The following is a 15,342-nucleotide window of genomic DNA, read 5'->3' on the forward strand; positions in this document are numbered from 1 at the left end:
GTTCTCTTTACTGTGTTCATTTAAAAGATAGTAACCTGTGAAATTAGTAAAATACTGCTTGACTTTGTAATTTGAGGTGTTTGTGAATTTTCCATAATAATTAAAGAGCCTAATACTTAAAAAACAAAACCAAACCTCCCAAACCAGTTCTTTTAGTATGTGCAGTATTTTACACATTTAGACAGAAATCGTCATAGGCTAATTATTTTTATTCTTACTCAACTAGATTTTTCAACTTTATGAACCTGATAAAAGTTGATCTGAATTATATCTTATCATGGTGACTAGCATGAGAAATATGAAATTGGGTATTTTCTGTAATTGCTTGACTTAGAAGTGCTAATATTGCTCTGATGGACTTGGGAAAAATACTGTAAGGGCGTCTGCTTTCATGCATTTTTTCGTACACTTTTATACTTCTAACATTCTACTCCTTTTCTTAGTCCAGGAGACATTTCCAGACTTTTTCTTCCATGTCCTAACCTGCGTTTATGTAAATTAGAATTAGATTTCTGATATTGTGGAAGAGGTGAGGTGGGGAGTAGGTTAATGTAAGAAAGAAGTACTTGCTATTTTCTGTCTGGATAGTGTAGAACCAACTTTCCTTTGCGTTTTGTTTCAGTGCTTCAGACAGCAGACCAAAGGGCGGCAGCCCTGGGAGGCCGCCTGAGCTCGGTGGAGGCTGCCCCAACCGGGCGGCCGAGGCAGAGCCGCAGCCAGGTAAGGGCACAGGTGGAGCAGGAGTTACTAGTTTTGTTCGTAACTGTGGTTTGAAGAAGAAATCACATTAAATAAGAAATGCCATCTGGCAAGGATTTATTACTTCTGGTCTTTGAAATATAATGTGGATTTTAAACTTTTTGTGTATCCTCTTTTATGCATATTTTGCTTTTCTTTTATTCTTACCTTAAGTTTATTGAATTTGAAACTGCTAGAAACTCATAGGTCTATGCAAAAAGAAGCAGGATCTGCCTTCCTCACTAGAGCTTTGACTTTAAGGTGTACAACCTAAGAAATAGAACAGCAACATTTTTTGTTGCTTTTACAGTATTGTTGGCATTATGAAAAGAACTTTTCACGTATTATCTTCTTTAACCCCACAATAATGACGTCAGAGTTATTTGACATGTGCCTGTTTTTCAGAAGGAAAGGTAAGACTCAGATTAAGCAGTTTGCTCGAGGTTGTAAGGCCGTGGGGCCTGGGATTTCAACTCGGGCCTCGTTGATTTTGTCAGTTAGGAATACATTCACTACAAATAACAAACTCAAGTGACTACTTGGGCTTAAACACATGACACTTTATTTTTCTAGAACAGCAACGTTTGCAGGTGGGCAATTGCTGGCATTCGTTCAGCTACTTAGCTTTGTCATGACGATATAGGATAGTTTCTCATGATTCCCTTGAGTTTTACTCATGGTCAAAAACATCCCACTTATGCCTGCATTTGAGACAGAAAGAGGGAGGTACAGCTGCAGCTGCTCCCTTTTACTGGGAAGGCGGAGGCTTCCCTCAGTCTCCCGGGTTAGAACTGAGTGTCACGCCGCCCCTCCTGCAAAGGAGGCTGAGAGGGTGTGAGCAGCTTGGTCCCGGCAGCTCATGCACATCGTGGCTCCTTCCCTGGCCTCTACACGGTGCAGCCCCAGACAGGATTGGAGCTCTGTTAGCAAGGAACAGGTGGGACGGATTTTAAGGAGGCCATATGGTGTCTGCCGCCCTAAGTCAGCACTTTATGATTGACGTTTGCTGTGGATTTTTAAATGTACAAGATTAGAATCATATATGTTAATGATATGATGAAGCTCAAAACTAAGGATAAAAGTCTAGAACAAGCTGTAGTAATTTTTTTGGCCATCCTGTCCTACTTGTTTTTTGAAAAAATGCTAAAAACAGAATCTTATATTTTGCTGTTAAAATGTAGGATCACAAATGATATAAAGATGTTACCTTTAACTCTGAATCCTTGTAGCATGTAATACTATTTGTATTAGTTTAATTAAGTGTATTGTAACACCATAAGAGCTCAGCTCTCACATGATCGTGTTGTTTAACATATTGTGACTGTTTTGGAAAGATGTTTTTTGAAGGCTTTCTGTATACTGTCTCACATTTTGATGTATAACCCTCTGAGCATTCCTCTTCTTCTGTGTTTCTGATAAGTGCTTGACTGCCCCCAGAACCCCTAAACGTGTGGAATAATCTGTGCAAATGAAAATATCGCTTTATGCATATTTATTATCGTCATATAATGGTTGCTGCTGACAAAGGAATGAGTTGAAAGTTTCTATTTTTCCACCTGCAGTGACCTGTACTTAATATGTTACCTCTTATTTTTAGCCAAAAAGGCTTCTGGGATGTTGTCCTTCTTCCGAGGGACAGCAGGGAAAAGCCCTGATCTCTCTTCCCAGAAGAGAGAGACCTTACGTGGAGCAGATAGTGCTTACTACCAGGTCGGGCAGCCCGGCAAGGAGGGGACGGAGAGTCAAGGCACTGAGCCTCCAGGTGTGTTGAAGGAGACCAAACGCGCTTGTTCTAGGGTTCGGTTTACTTCTTATAGCTGCTTCTGTTCCTTTTAGCCAAGGAGGTGATTCTTACTGCTGAAACCAGAGCCTTCCCCTCTCCTCCCACCTCAGGGTGGCGGAGTAGAGAGCCTACCTGGTTTCAGACGCCGTGGCCATTGCTCACTGTGGTGGAGTCAGAAATCTTTAGTTTCCATTCCTGTAAAGTGGCCAAAGCAATGTCTTCCAAGATTTACTGCGGACTCGGTGACATCACACCTGGGAAACGTCTGTCTCACTGTGTCACTCACAGTGTATATTCAAATGTTCTCGTTCTACTGCCCCCTCACCTGTTCCTTTCTTTTACAGCCTCTGTAAGGTGGAGGCTGTGGATGTCCACCTTCATTTTGATATTTAAAAACTATGTCTACCTGACTACGTTTGAGTATGGTGTTAGACCAGGAGTCGGCAGACTCTGCTGACTGTCTTTGTAAAGAAAGCACGTTGGGGCCCAGGCACCCCCGTTCCCTCGCTCCCTGTCTGGCCGCTTTCTCCTTATGTTGGCAAGTTGAGTTGTGACTCAGTGAAATACATACCATTGACCCTGTACAGAAAAGGGGTGGTGACCCCTGGTTAGGTCATGAATTAGTGACTTAAAAAATAGCAACTACATAATAAACTTTCATTAGTAATTAAGGTATCTGTGTAGTATTCTGTAGGCTGCTTTTGGGCTGCGATCCTTGGAAGCCATTGGTGTTTCAAAAAAATCCTTTTGAAATGTGAAACTTAGAGGATCACTTGTTTTTCTAGATGTTAAAATATATTTCAAATCGATAATAATTAGAGTGGATCTGGCAGTGGGTTTGCCAGACAAGTCAGTCAAGTGTAAAAAAATAGCTCTGAAGTAGAGACTAGTATATTTCATACATTACATGTCTATCTTAGTGTATGATAGAGAAAGCATCTCAGAGTATCGGGGAAGCATTATTCCACACACGGTAAAGAAGCCGTAGAAACTCAATGTCAGAGCCGAGTTAGTATTCTGCTGTCATAGAAATCACGTACATATAAGAAATGATTCTTCAACCTGAATTCCCTACTTTTTAATCGAAAAGTTGATGTTTTAAAAGGTACATACATTTTTATTGCAGTAGTTTACACAGTTTAATTGTATACATGATGCTTGGTTGAGAGTGACTTGACGAGGATAAGTTCGTGACTTCCTAGTTTTTATTGTTCTATCAGGAAAAAAGAACAAATAAAATGAATTGATAACTATTTAAAACGTGGGCTTTACTAATGATATTAAACCTTTTAGATGAGATAGATGGAGGAGACGCACAAAAGAAACAGCTCACAAATCCTCATGTGGAACTTCGTAAGTATGAAACAAAGTCTTGTTGGTTTGGGGACAGGAACTGTAATTGAGCAAACTCTATTTGAGGCTTCTAGCTTCATACTAGATAAATATCTTGTTTCCTGAAATGAAGACTAAGTCTGTGTGCTGACATGAGGTTTATTTAATCTATAATTTATTTTATAAAGTATACGTTATTTAATTTATAAAGAAATTTAATTGAAATTATAATGTAATGTATAACTACACAAATTATAATTTAATTTCTAATGTTTAAATAATTACTTACCATGCAATTTAGAGCTGCAGGCCTTGACGAGGCACCTGGAATTATGTGTATGCCCGTGGATGCCAGAAATTTATCTGGAATAATTTAGACAGTAAAATTTATATATAAAAGTACAATGATGAAAATACAGTAGCCAGTATAAAATTAGAAATGGGTCTGAAGTTACGTTTGTTTTTTCCATAAATAGGTAAGGTGGTCATAAGATGCTCTTCAGTCCTCCCTGAAGGTCACTGTCACAGGACTGTGATAAACAGCATGCAACTAACATGAGCTATCATGGAGGGACTTAGATGGCTGCATTTGGTCGGGATGGGAATGGCAGGAAGGAAAAGACATTTCTAATTGACAAGGCCTCTCCTTTGACACTTGCCTTCATAGAATTTTCTGACGCTAACGCCAAGTTTTACTGCCGGCTCTACTATGCGGGAGAGTTTCACAAGATGCGCGAGGTGATCCTGGGCAGCAGCGAGGAGGACTTCATCCGCTCCCTTTCCCACTCGGCACCCTGGCAGGCACGCGGGGGCAAGTCCGGAGCGGCCTTCTACGCCACAGAAGGTGAGTCTTTCTGATCATCTGCTGAGTGTGTGATGGCCATCTTTCTCCTCAGCTAATTTATGAAGCACTTGAACTGAGGGGTGAGGATACTGTCAGTTGGCAAACAAAGCTTTCTGTTTTTCTTTTTATGCTTGAGGGGATGTAATAAAAATGCTTGGGAGAATATACGTGTGTATGGTGTGCAGTTAGAGACAGACATTGATCCGATCCTTACTGAACTCTCTGTAGTCCCAAGTTCTCCAAGTGTCAGCAGTAACAGGGAACTTGTAGAACACTCAGAGGGGTCCCTCATTGCTGACGAGAGAAAGGTAGATGGGAGTGTTGATCTGAAAGCAGCAGCGCCAGGTCTTGACCTGCAGAGGCTGCCGGTAGACGGTGGCTGTGTCTCGTCGCCCCCCACGCCACTGAAACCCAGCTCACTGGAGGCAATGTGGTGGGAAGGGTATGCTCGATAGGCACACCCGCAACTGTGGCTTGCTGGGTTAGCGTAGGAGCGTGTAAGCTTTATTTAGTAGCTTTAGCAGGTGGCCCATCTGGTTGGGATTTAGGTGTGGAACTGTCAAAGGAGAATTTTCTTGATTTTCTAAATCCTCACCAGCTCTTCCAGGCCTTCAGTCACTTGAGAACTGTGCTCGGATTAAAATTTTCTCTGCGATTCAGAAAATACCCCTTAAAAACATGAAGCAAACAAATCATTTGGGTTCTTGGGAAGGACTTATTATAGATTACCTTAGTGCATATTGTGATTGGAATAAACATTTGAAATTTCTGCCTTTTAGATGATAGATTCATTTTGAAGCAGATGCCTCGTCTGGAAGTCCAGTCTTTCCTCGACTTTGCACCACACTACTTCAATTATATCACAAACGCTGTGCAACAAAAGGTAGACACCCCAAATCTGGGTCTACAGTTAGAGTGCACTGGGCCTTTGCACGTCCTGAGAGTTAGTGTAATGCCATTTTCTCCGTGACAAGCCGGGCAGGACGTGACCGGGTCTGCCGCACTGCTGAAGTGTGACAGAGCACAGTGATTGCAGACTCTCCTGCCTTTGCCAGGGAGGGACCAAGGGCTCTTGGGCAAGTTGTGGTTGATCAGTGTGTGTCACAGCCAGTCAGAAATGTGAAGGCTGGATGACAACAGCTGCTTGTTTAGTCATTTGTAATTTTGCTGAGACAGAAGCCTGAAATGTGTGTTGAGAACTGAGGGTCTGGGCCCCTTACACAGAAGGAGAGGGAGCCAGTGGCCCAGGTTTCCCCTTGTCCCGAGCATGACCCTCCCAGTGGGAGTGTGAAAGAGCCACGAGGATCTTTTTCATTTATGGTTTATTGCTTGTTATTGGGGAAACTATATGTCATAGTAAAATTTATGAGTTTGACTAATTGTGAAAGATTATCCCTTGTTTGCATGTTAAGGATCTACTATTTTTATTGGCATTGCTGCCTTACTTTCTCCTGAGATTCAAGGGTTTGAGTTTTTTTTTTAAGGTCCTCTGACTGGTCATATTAATATAAAATCATGTCTGGATGTTATATGGAATAGTCCAGGTATTCATATTAAATTACAAATAATCCTTTTTGATAAGAGTTTGCTTTCATCTTTTCTTGATTAGAGGCCTACTGCACTGGCCAAAATTCTTGGAGTTTACAGAATTGGTTATAAGAATTCTCAGAACAACACTGAGAAGAAGTTAGATCTCCTTGTCATGGAAAATCTTTTCTATGGGAGAAAGATGGCACAGGTAAGGATATTGGACTCTGCAAAGGATTTAGCTACTGGAACCCTTTGCGCTTCTGGTTCATGAATATAATGAATATAATCAGAGAGTAACATCTTATTTGATAGTAAATATTAGACTTTGGTTGCTAGGCTAAATTTAGCTTTTGACTTGTTGAACCTTATAGGAAAGAATAAAGAGGAATGTTGTGGACTAGTCCTAAAATTTAACATATTCAATATCCTAGAAATATAGAACTATAGAATTAGAAGGCAGATCTGCTTCCACCATCTCACTTTTAAAGATAAAGAAACTGAGGCCCAGAGAAATTAAGTCTTTATGACAGTCATGCAGATATTCCTGGAACTCAGGTTGGTGTAGATTGTAGAACAGTACTCTTGGAAGTGCTGGTCCTTGAACTGTTTCCGGTCTGTGGTGAGACAAGGAGCTGGTACCAGGATGTAACTCACTGCTTTCTTCATTGAGAATGTCTTGCTATAACATCAGCTGAACTAAACATTGTGCTTCATGATGTAACTGGTTTATATTCTGGCAGCAGCTCCTTGTGTCATCACGAGTCAGAACCACTGACTAGTGCTGGTCTGCAGAAAACCCTGCAGATCCAACGCTGGTCTCGTAGCTGGGTCCCCAACCTCTGAGCGTGACGCTTTGCCTGTTGCCCCAGAATTCCTAGAGATGTACGTTGCTGCATTGCCATAAGAAATCGCACAGTTTTGGTTTCAAAACTGTTTCCTAAAACTATTTGCATCTGTTTTTTAAACTGCTTTATGATCCAGCAACATATTTTTGGAGTTCCTTGTTAATGTTTCTTAAAGTTGAGTAAATGGGTCAGCATATTTCTGAAATGTTTCAGTAATGGGCCTTGGTATCCATTTCATATGATGCAGTTATGTCACCATGTATTTTACGTATCGTGCAGTTACAGTGCGCGTGTGCACTGGCTCATGTATCATGCAGTTAGGGCACGCGCATGCGCTGGCTTACCTATCGTGCAGTTAGTGTGCGCGTGCACTGGCTTATGTATCATGCAGTTAGTGTGCACGTGCACTGGCTTACCTATCATGCAGTTAGCGTGCGCATGCACTGGTTTACGTATCTTGCAGTTAGTGCGTGCGCCTGCACTGGCTTACGTATAGTGCAGTTATGGTGTGCACATGCACTGGCTTACGTATTGCGCAGTTATGGTGTGCGCATGCACTGGCTTATGTATTGTGCCATTACAACGCGCGTGTGCACTGGCTTACGTATCGTGCAGCTATGACGCGCGTGTGTACTGGCTTACGTATCGTGCAGCTATGGTGTGTGCATGCACTGGCTTATGTATTGTGCCATTACAATGCGCGTGTGCACTGGCTTACGTATTGTGCAGCTATGACGCGCGTGTGTACTGGCTTACGTATTGTGCAGCTATGACGCGCGCGTGCACTGGCTTACGTATTGTGCAGCTATGACGCGCGTGTGCACTGGCTTACGTATCGTGCAGCTATGACGCGTGCGTGCACTGGCATACGTATCGTGCAGTTATGGTGTGCATGTGCACTGGCTTACGTATCGTGCAGTTATGGTGTACACGTGCACTGGCTTATGTATTGTGCAGTTACGGTACGCGCATGCAGTGGCTTATGTATCGTGCAGTTAGTTTGCACGTGCACTGGCTAACGTATTGTGCAGTTAGTATGCATGTGCACTGGCTTACATATCATGCAGCTACGACGCACACGTGCTCTGGCTTACGTATTGTGCAGTTATGGTGTGCACGTGCACTGGCTTACATATTGTACAGTTACGACGCACAGGTGCACTGGCTTACGTAGTGTGCAGTTACGACGCACACGTGCACTGGCTTACATATTGTGCAGTTACGACGCACACATGCACTGGCTTACGTATTGTGCACTTATGGTGTGCACGTGCACTGGCTTACGTATCGTACAGTTAGTGTGCGTGTGCACTTGCTTACGTATCGTGGTTACGGTGCACCGTGTATTGACTTATGTAAGTTGTGATTGTTTTTAATTGGATTTAAAAATATATAGTGGTAGTGGCTACAAGGAATCTTTCTGCCTTTTAAACGTAATTACATTAATTATTCATTTGTAGTAACTCACACATAAATGACAGAATTTTCTTTCCACCAGGTTTTTGACTTGAAGGGTTCACTTAGGAACAGAAATGTAAAAACTGACACCGGGAAAGAGAGCTGTGACGTGGTCCTGCTGGACGAGAATCTGCTGAAGATGGTCCGGGACAGCCCTCTGTACATCCGCTCGCACTCCAAGGCGGTGCTGCGGGCCTCCATCCGCAGCGATGCCCACTTCCTGTCCAGCCACCTCATCATCGACTATTCTTTGCTGGTGGGGCGAGATGATACCAGCAATGAGCTTGTCGTTGGGATTATAGGTAAGTCAACAAGCATGCCTTACTTGTAGTTCACGATTGAAGCCAGAGCAAAATTGTGGATGACAGCAAGTCTGCTCTAGTAATAACTTATTGACTGTTTTCACCAACTTTCATTTGAAAATTCAAAACTAATAGTTTTTAAATTCTTGTATCTTCTTTTGTTCCCTCATTTCCATTTTCATCATCTTTACCAAAAATACCTGTATTCAGAAGTCACTTATAAGTGAAGCCCTGTGAGGTGGTTGTGAGGATTAAATGAATTAATATGGGGAAAACGCTTAGGAAGCACCTGGCGTATTGTCAGCACTCAATAAATGTACCTATTGTAGAAGTAATAGTAATAGTGATTGCTGGTGTCATTTGCTTGCATTTAGTAACATAGCTTTACTGCTAATATTGCCCCTGCAACAGATTATATTCGAACGTTTACATGGGACAAAAAGCTTGAGATGGTTGTGAAATCAACAGGAATTTTAGGAGGACAAGGTGAGCAGAATTTTGTTTTGTTTACTCTTCAAACTCTTCTCATGTCTTCCTTATCAGTTAACATTTAAAAAATGGATACCTTTTTTTTTTTTTAAAGATTTTATTTTTTTTCCTTTTTCTCCCCAAAGCCCCCTGGTACATAGTTGTACATTCTTAGTTGTGGCTCCTTCTAGTTGTGGCACGTGGGATGCCGCCTCAGCGTGGCCTGATGAGCAGTGCCATGTCTGTGCCCAGGATTCGAACCGACAAAACACTGGGCTGCCTGCAGCGGAGCGCACGGACTTAACCACTCAGCCACGGGGCCGGCCCCTGGATACTTTTTTAAATTCTGAAAAAATAAGTGATGTTATCTTTGATTTTCTTGTCATTTCCACAATGATCAAATAATAAAGGGAATTGTTTAGGTGGAGAAATTTTGGGTTAAAATTTGCATTAAAATGCTAAAAGTTTTCAAAATGAAGAGTTGGAAAAAAATGCCAGAGGTAGTCTTTAATCAGCACTTGAAATCCTCTGGTTCTCTGACCACTGTTGGCCCTACTTGTCCTTCTGTACGTCTCTCATGTCTCGGCAAGAGCTAGTGTTTTGAAGTGGAAGCTCATACCAGGAAGGACCTGTCCTATGACGTGTGGCGCACGGAACACCCGCCCTCCTTTCTGCTCAGACTGCTGTGGTGTATGCGTCTTTACACCAGTATGTGGGAAGAACATATTCTTGAAGTCAGTTGCCTGAGCAGTTACGTAACAGCTTTCTACTTCCTTTTCTCTTTCACAATTTTAGGTAAAATGCCAACTGTGGTCTCTCCAGAGTTGTACAGGACCCGATTTTGTGAAGCGATGGACAAGTATTTCCTCATGGTACCAGACCACTGGACAGGCTTGGGTCTCAACTGCTGAAATGAAGCACATGTTTTGAAATGGACTGTGAAGGGAAGGGGCTGGAACAAAGGGCCAGAAACAAGCCACTGTTTTATTTCTTCATCCCATTCCCGCTGTCTACCCAGGTCTTTCAGTTCTCAGCACGTGGGCTGTCTGTCACCAAAGGGTTAAAACTCCACAGGTTTGCACTTTGGATTTTGATACCTACAGATTAGCTCTCCATAGGCTGGGAAGTTGCATGGACACTTTCACTTAAGCTGAAATAGGTTTCAAAGGGCTAAGGGCAAATGTATGGTTAGAGATGAGGAAATAGAGTGAAAAATGCAATATCTATTTGCTAACAATCCTGTTAAGGAAACTGTCTCATAGATTGTGACTCTCCTGGCATCACGTTTGACACTGTCTTTGCGTAGAAAGCATTTGTAGAGCTGCTGGATTCGTTTTGTGTTTCTTATGTGACAATTTGATATTGCCTCTTATCAGAATTTCTGAAACCTTTAAAAGATCCTGAGTTACTCTGCTAATGGCCAGTTAAACAGATTAATACAATCTGCTCTTGTTTTATTGAGGAATTTGACTTAAATTGGGGATCCTTTCACATTCTGTGTCCTGCCCTGTTTTCGAATATGTTTGATGTTTCTTGGGCTCTGTCCTTACTTGTCTGTGGGTGACAGGAGGCTACAGCTATTAACTTGAAGCCTTTTTCAGGAGCTGTTTTTTAAGCTTGTGTACAACTTTTGTGCAGTTCATATGTTGAACTGTACTTAGCCGCATAAACTCGTATTCTGGGTTTCCCCCACTTTCAGGGGAACTTTAGTAAATGAATCAACAATGACTAAATCCCCAAAGGGAGAATTATGAATGACAGATTTCTTATTTTAATGTAAAAAATAAATTAGATCCAAGAAACTGATCCAAGAAATTGAGTGAGAGGGAAGGATTTGCTTGTTTTTTGTGGAGTTAAAGTATCTTTTAAAAATATAACCAGCAATTTAAGTGGCATCTATACAATTAAGAAGTTTTTAACATGGACATCCCTGTTTCCTAATGTTCTGCACCAGTTTCTAGGCCCGTTCTGACTATCAAGAAATGTTGAGATAAAATATTCTTAGTAAGGAACTTCTTTAATCGAGTTTTCCTTTGTATAAAAAGGGATCAGAAGTACTAAACCGTCTTCGAGGCGATTCTCTAAGCCTGGATGTCTGCTCTTGGCTTCCTTCCATAACAGGGATAATTCAGTATTTATCAAGTTTGAGGGGTTCCACTCCTTTTAGGATTCCTATGATAGCACATTTCTATTGTAACTTTCACATAATAAGAAAAAGAAGTCTGGGTACATTCCATTTACAGAGACTGTAAGTACATGGAGTAGGAACCTTTTGTAAAGTTTACCTTAGAGAATGAAAGCATTAGTTTGGTGCTTATTAGAAACATGGTTTGTTTTGAACTAGAAACAAGTTGACCAAGGACTTAGGACTGATCTGATGATAAGCACTTTATAAAAACAAAACGCCGTGTGCCTTCTGAAAACACACGAAACACTGATGATTTTAGTTTTGATATCAAAGACTAGTAAAGGAGTTGTGCAGGAGTGACAGAGATGCGGAACGTCGTCAGCTTCTTACGTTCCAGGAACAGGGGACCTTGCGTCTCGTTTTGAAGCAAACGCTGTCCTGTCTCTGCGGGAGTCTTAGGTAGAGCATCCTGCCCACGTCCTGCCCTCTGTGTGCTCTTGTGGGAGTGTCCCCTGCGGGAGCCACTGGTCTCTGTGGCTTAGTCTCAGTACGGCATGTAGCTCGAATGCTCCGCTGGGACAGCTCTGGCAATGGTGTGTCATGTTGGTTTTGTTTTCCTTGCCCAGAAGAACTATTTTATAAAGTACTGCTGCCTCTTAGGTAATTTCGTGGCTAAGAAAAAATTCCAGCATAATATAGTCTGAAGCGGGAGTTGCTGCCTTGCGAGGGTCTGTCCTTTTAGAACTTCTTAGGAAGGGGAAATGCGAACTTCATTGTGTTGTCAGTGGTGGAGCTGTACCCAGCCCTGCTGCGTGGGGGCACCCTCCACGTGTTTGTGGGGTGTTCTGAGAGGTGGAGCTGGAACAGCCTGCTGCAAGGGGTCGCCCTCCACGTGTGTCGGGGGTGTTTCAAACGCCATGCTGCTTGGGGGCCCCGAAGGGCTGTTCTCTGCCCTCAATTCCTTCCGAGGCCTGGAGAGCATTTGTGCTGAAAGTTAAGAGTGAGGAAGAAATCCTAGTACTTTCTTCCTTAGAATAAATGATGAATCCTGAGAATAATTGCCAGTAGCACCAGAAAGCTATGTGAACATGTTGCATTGATAAAAATCTTATTTATAATGTGAAGCTTTTTGATACCATCAAAACTTTATTAAAAAATAAAAAGGATTGACTGTTTTCTTACCCAAGCCTAAGAAAAATAAGGGGAGTAAGCTGTTACAAACCCCTTTGTAGTCTATTGAACATTTAAGATTTATAGATAGTCAAAATTTCCTACAAAATGTCCTACTCTAATTTTTCCTTGATCAGCAGTGGGTGGTTTTCTGGCTTTGGCCTTTCCTGGGTCTTGTAAATAGTAGGTTGTGTTGGTTTCTGTGGCCTCGGCTTCTCCTTGGTTTTTGATCCGCTAGCACTGGGCAGGTATGACAAGGAAGGTCCTCTCCCTGTGGGAGGGTTGCTTGCCAGCGGGTGCAGACCATTGTGAATGAGCCTGATGGTGAGCGGTCAGGCCTTGCTCTCTCCGCCGAGTGTTAACATGCTGACTTAGGCAGTATTCAAACCCTCTAGTGCAATGCCTCTGGTTTGTTTTTGTAACATGGGTGCAGTGTGTTATAGAAAAATAAAAATTACAGTCATGAGCATTTTATTAATGCTGCTGTGCTGGTTTTGTAAAAAATGTATATTGTCTTTCAACTAGAGAAATACTGTAAATCATAATAGCGTCTTAATTTAATATGAAAAATTCAATTAACAGTATTGAAAATACTTAATGTGTTATATTGTGTATATTTCTCTCCTTTGGTTCCAGCTGTTTTATATGGTTGACCTGTTATTTAAGAGAGAAAACTGCCCTGACCTTTTGGAGACTTATGCTGTAAATAAAGACTTACAATAAACCGAGGATCCACTTCACTTGGTTTTGAATTGGCTTGAGGAGTGGACGACAAGGGGAGATGGCGTGTGGGGCGCAGGCCTAGCCCTGCCCTTGCCCCCAGTGTTGCCCTCTGTGTTCTCTCTCCCAGAAGCCCAGGAAGCTGTGCCCAGCCTGGTGGAGCTGTGACCCCAGCCTCAGGCGCCCCTTACAGCTCCTGGACTTACCCGGCCAAAGTGAGGCCTGGCCTGGGGGCGCAAATCGGGGGAAGAGTTCTTTGTCCTCCTCACCTACAAGTCTCGTGGCTCAGAAATTAATTTCTCATAAAATTCCTGGGTTAAATCCTGGCAAAACTACATTTTTTTAACCTAAAATGTGGTGAAAATTTGTCATCTTAACTATTTTTAAGCGTACGGTTCAGTGGTGGTAACTATATTCCCATCGCACAGTCCATCTCCAGCACTTTTCATCTTGCAGAGCTGAAACCATGCCCGTTAAACGACAACTCTCTTCCCCCTCCTCCCAGCCCCTGTGGCCACCACCCTACTTTCTGTTTCCATGAATTTGACTATAGGTTCTTCATTATAAGTGGAATCATACCATATTTATCTTTTTGTGACTGGCTTATGCCACTTAGTGTGATGTCTTCAAGGTTCATCAGTGTTGTAGCATTTCCTTTTTTAAGGTTGAACTACATTCCATTGTATGTATGTACCACATTTTCTTTTTTAAAAATTTTTTTATTGAGGTTGTGATAGTGTACAACCTTATGAAATTTCAGTTGTACATTATTATTTGTCAGTCATATTATAGGTGTGCCACTTCACCCTTTATGCCCACTCCCCACTCCCCTTCCCCCTGGTAACCACTAATCTGTTCTCTTTGTCCATGTGTTGGTTTATCTTCCACATATGAGTGAAATCATAGGGTGTTTGTCTTTCTCTGTTTGGCTTATTTCACTTAACATAATACCCTCCAGGTCCATCTATGTTGTTGTGAATGGGACCATTTTATCCTTTTTTATGGCTGAGTAGTATTCCGTTGTGTATATATACCATATCTTCTTTATCCAGTCATCAGTTGATGGGCACTCGGGTTGCTTCCACGTCTTGGCTATTGTGAATAATGCTGCAATGAATATAGGGGTGCATGGGTCTCTTTGGATTGCTGATTTCAAGTTCTTTGGATAAATACTCAGTGGTGGGATAGTTGGGTCATATGGTATTTCTATTTTTAATTTTTTGAGGAATCTCCATACTGTTTTCCATAGTGGCTGCACCAGTTTGCATTCCCACCAGCAGTGCCTGAGGGTTCCCTTTTCTCCACAACCTCTCCAACGTTTGTTCTTTTTTGTTTTGGTTATTTTAGCCATTCTAACGGGTGTAAGGTGATATCTTAGTGTAGTTTTGATTTGCATTTCCCTGACGATCAGTGATGATGAGCATCTTTTCACCTGCCTGTTTGCCATCCATATATCGTCTTTGGAGAAATGTCTATTCATATCCCCTGCACATTTTTTGATTGGGTTGTTTGATTGTTTGTTGTTGAGTTGTGTGAGTTCTTTATATATTATGGAGATTAACCCTTTGTTGGATATATGATTTGCAAATATTTTTTCTCAGTCGGTAGGTTGTGTTTTTGTTTCAATCCTGTTTTCCTTTGTCTTGTAGAAGCTTTTTAGTCTGATGAAGTCCCATTTGTTTATTCTTTCTATGATTTCCCTTGTCTGAGAAGACATGGTGTCCGAAAAGATCCTTTTAAGACTGATGTCAAAGAGTCGTACCACATTTTTTATCTACTCTTCATCAATGGACATTTGTATTGCTTCCACCTCTTGACTATTATGAATAATGCTGCTGTGAACATGGGAATGCAAATGTATCTTCAAGATCCTTTTAAAAGTTCTTTTGGATAAATACAGAGAAGTAGGATTGTTAGATCATATGGTGGTTCTGTTTTCTAACGTTTTGAGGAAACTATACTGCTTTCTCTTTTTTTTCACTTTTATTTATTTTTCAATTGCAGTAACACTCAGTTATAGCATA

At 41.7% G+C, this 15,342-nt stretch overlaps 1 protein-coding gene across 41 annotated transcripts in view; it reads left to right on the forward strand.

The window, feature by feature from the left end:
• Positions 1 to 13,338, forward strand: part of PIKFYVE (phosphoinositide kinase, FYVE-type zinc finger containing) — a 76,871-nt gene extending 63,533 nt beyond the window's left edge. For 33 of the 41 annotated variants that reach the window (XM_070581848.1, XM_070581858.1, XM_070581871.1 and 30 more), the window contains 9 exons: positions 623 to 720; positions 2,336 to 2,500; positions 3,815 to 3,874; positions 4,521 to 4,697; positions 5,477 to 5,580; positions 6,307 to 6,435; positions 8,571 to 8,832; positions 9,244 to 9,318; positions 10,096 to 13,338. In XM_070581848.1, coding sequence (XP_070437949.1) covers positions 623 to 720; positions 2,336 to 2,500; positions 3,815 to 3,874; positions 4,521 to 4,697; positions 5,477 to 5,580; positions 6,307 to 6,435; positions 8,571 to 8,832; positions 9,244 to 9,318; positions 10,096 to 10,211 — 1,186 coding nt within the window. In that variant the 3' untranslated portion in view covers positions 10,212 to 13,338. The remainder of the gene's footprint in view (positions 1 to 622; positions 721 to 2,335; positions 2,501 to 3,814; positions 3,875 to 4,520; positions 4,698 to 5,476; positions 5,581 to 6,306; positions 6,436 to 8,570; positions 8,833 to 9,243; positions 9,319 to 10,095) is intronic. The other 8 variants (XM_070581868.1, XM_070581853.1, XM_070581857.1 and 5 more) reach the window with 1 other exon arrangement.
• Positions 13,339 to 15,342: the final 2,004 nt, after the last annotated feature.

This window comes from Equus przewalskii, chromosome 17 (assembly GCF_037783145.1).
Source record: "Equus przewalskii isolate Varuska chromosome 17, EquPr2, whole genome shotgun sequence".
In the NCBI taxonomy this organism is placed as follows: domain Eukaryota; kingdom Metazoa; phylum Chordata; class Mammalia; order Perissodactyla; family Equidae; genus Equus; species Equus przewalskii.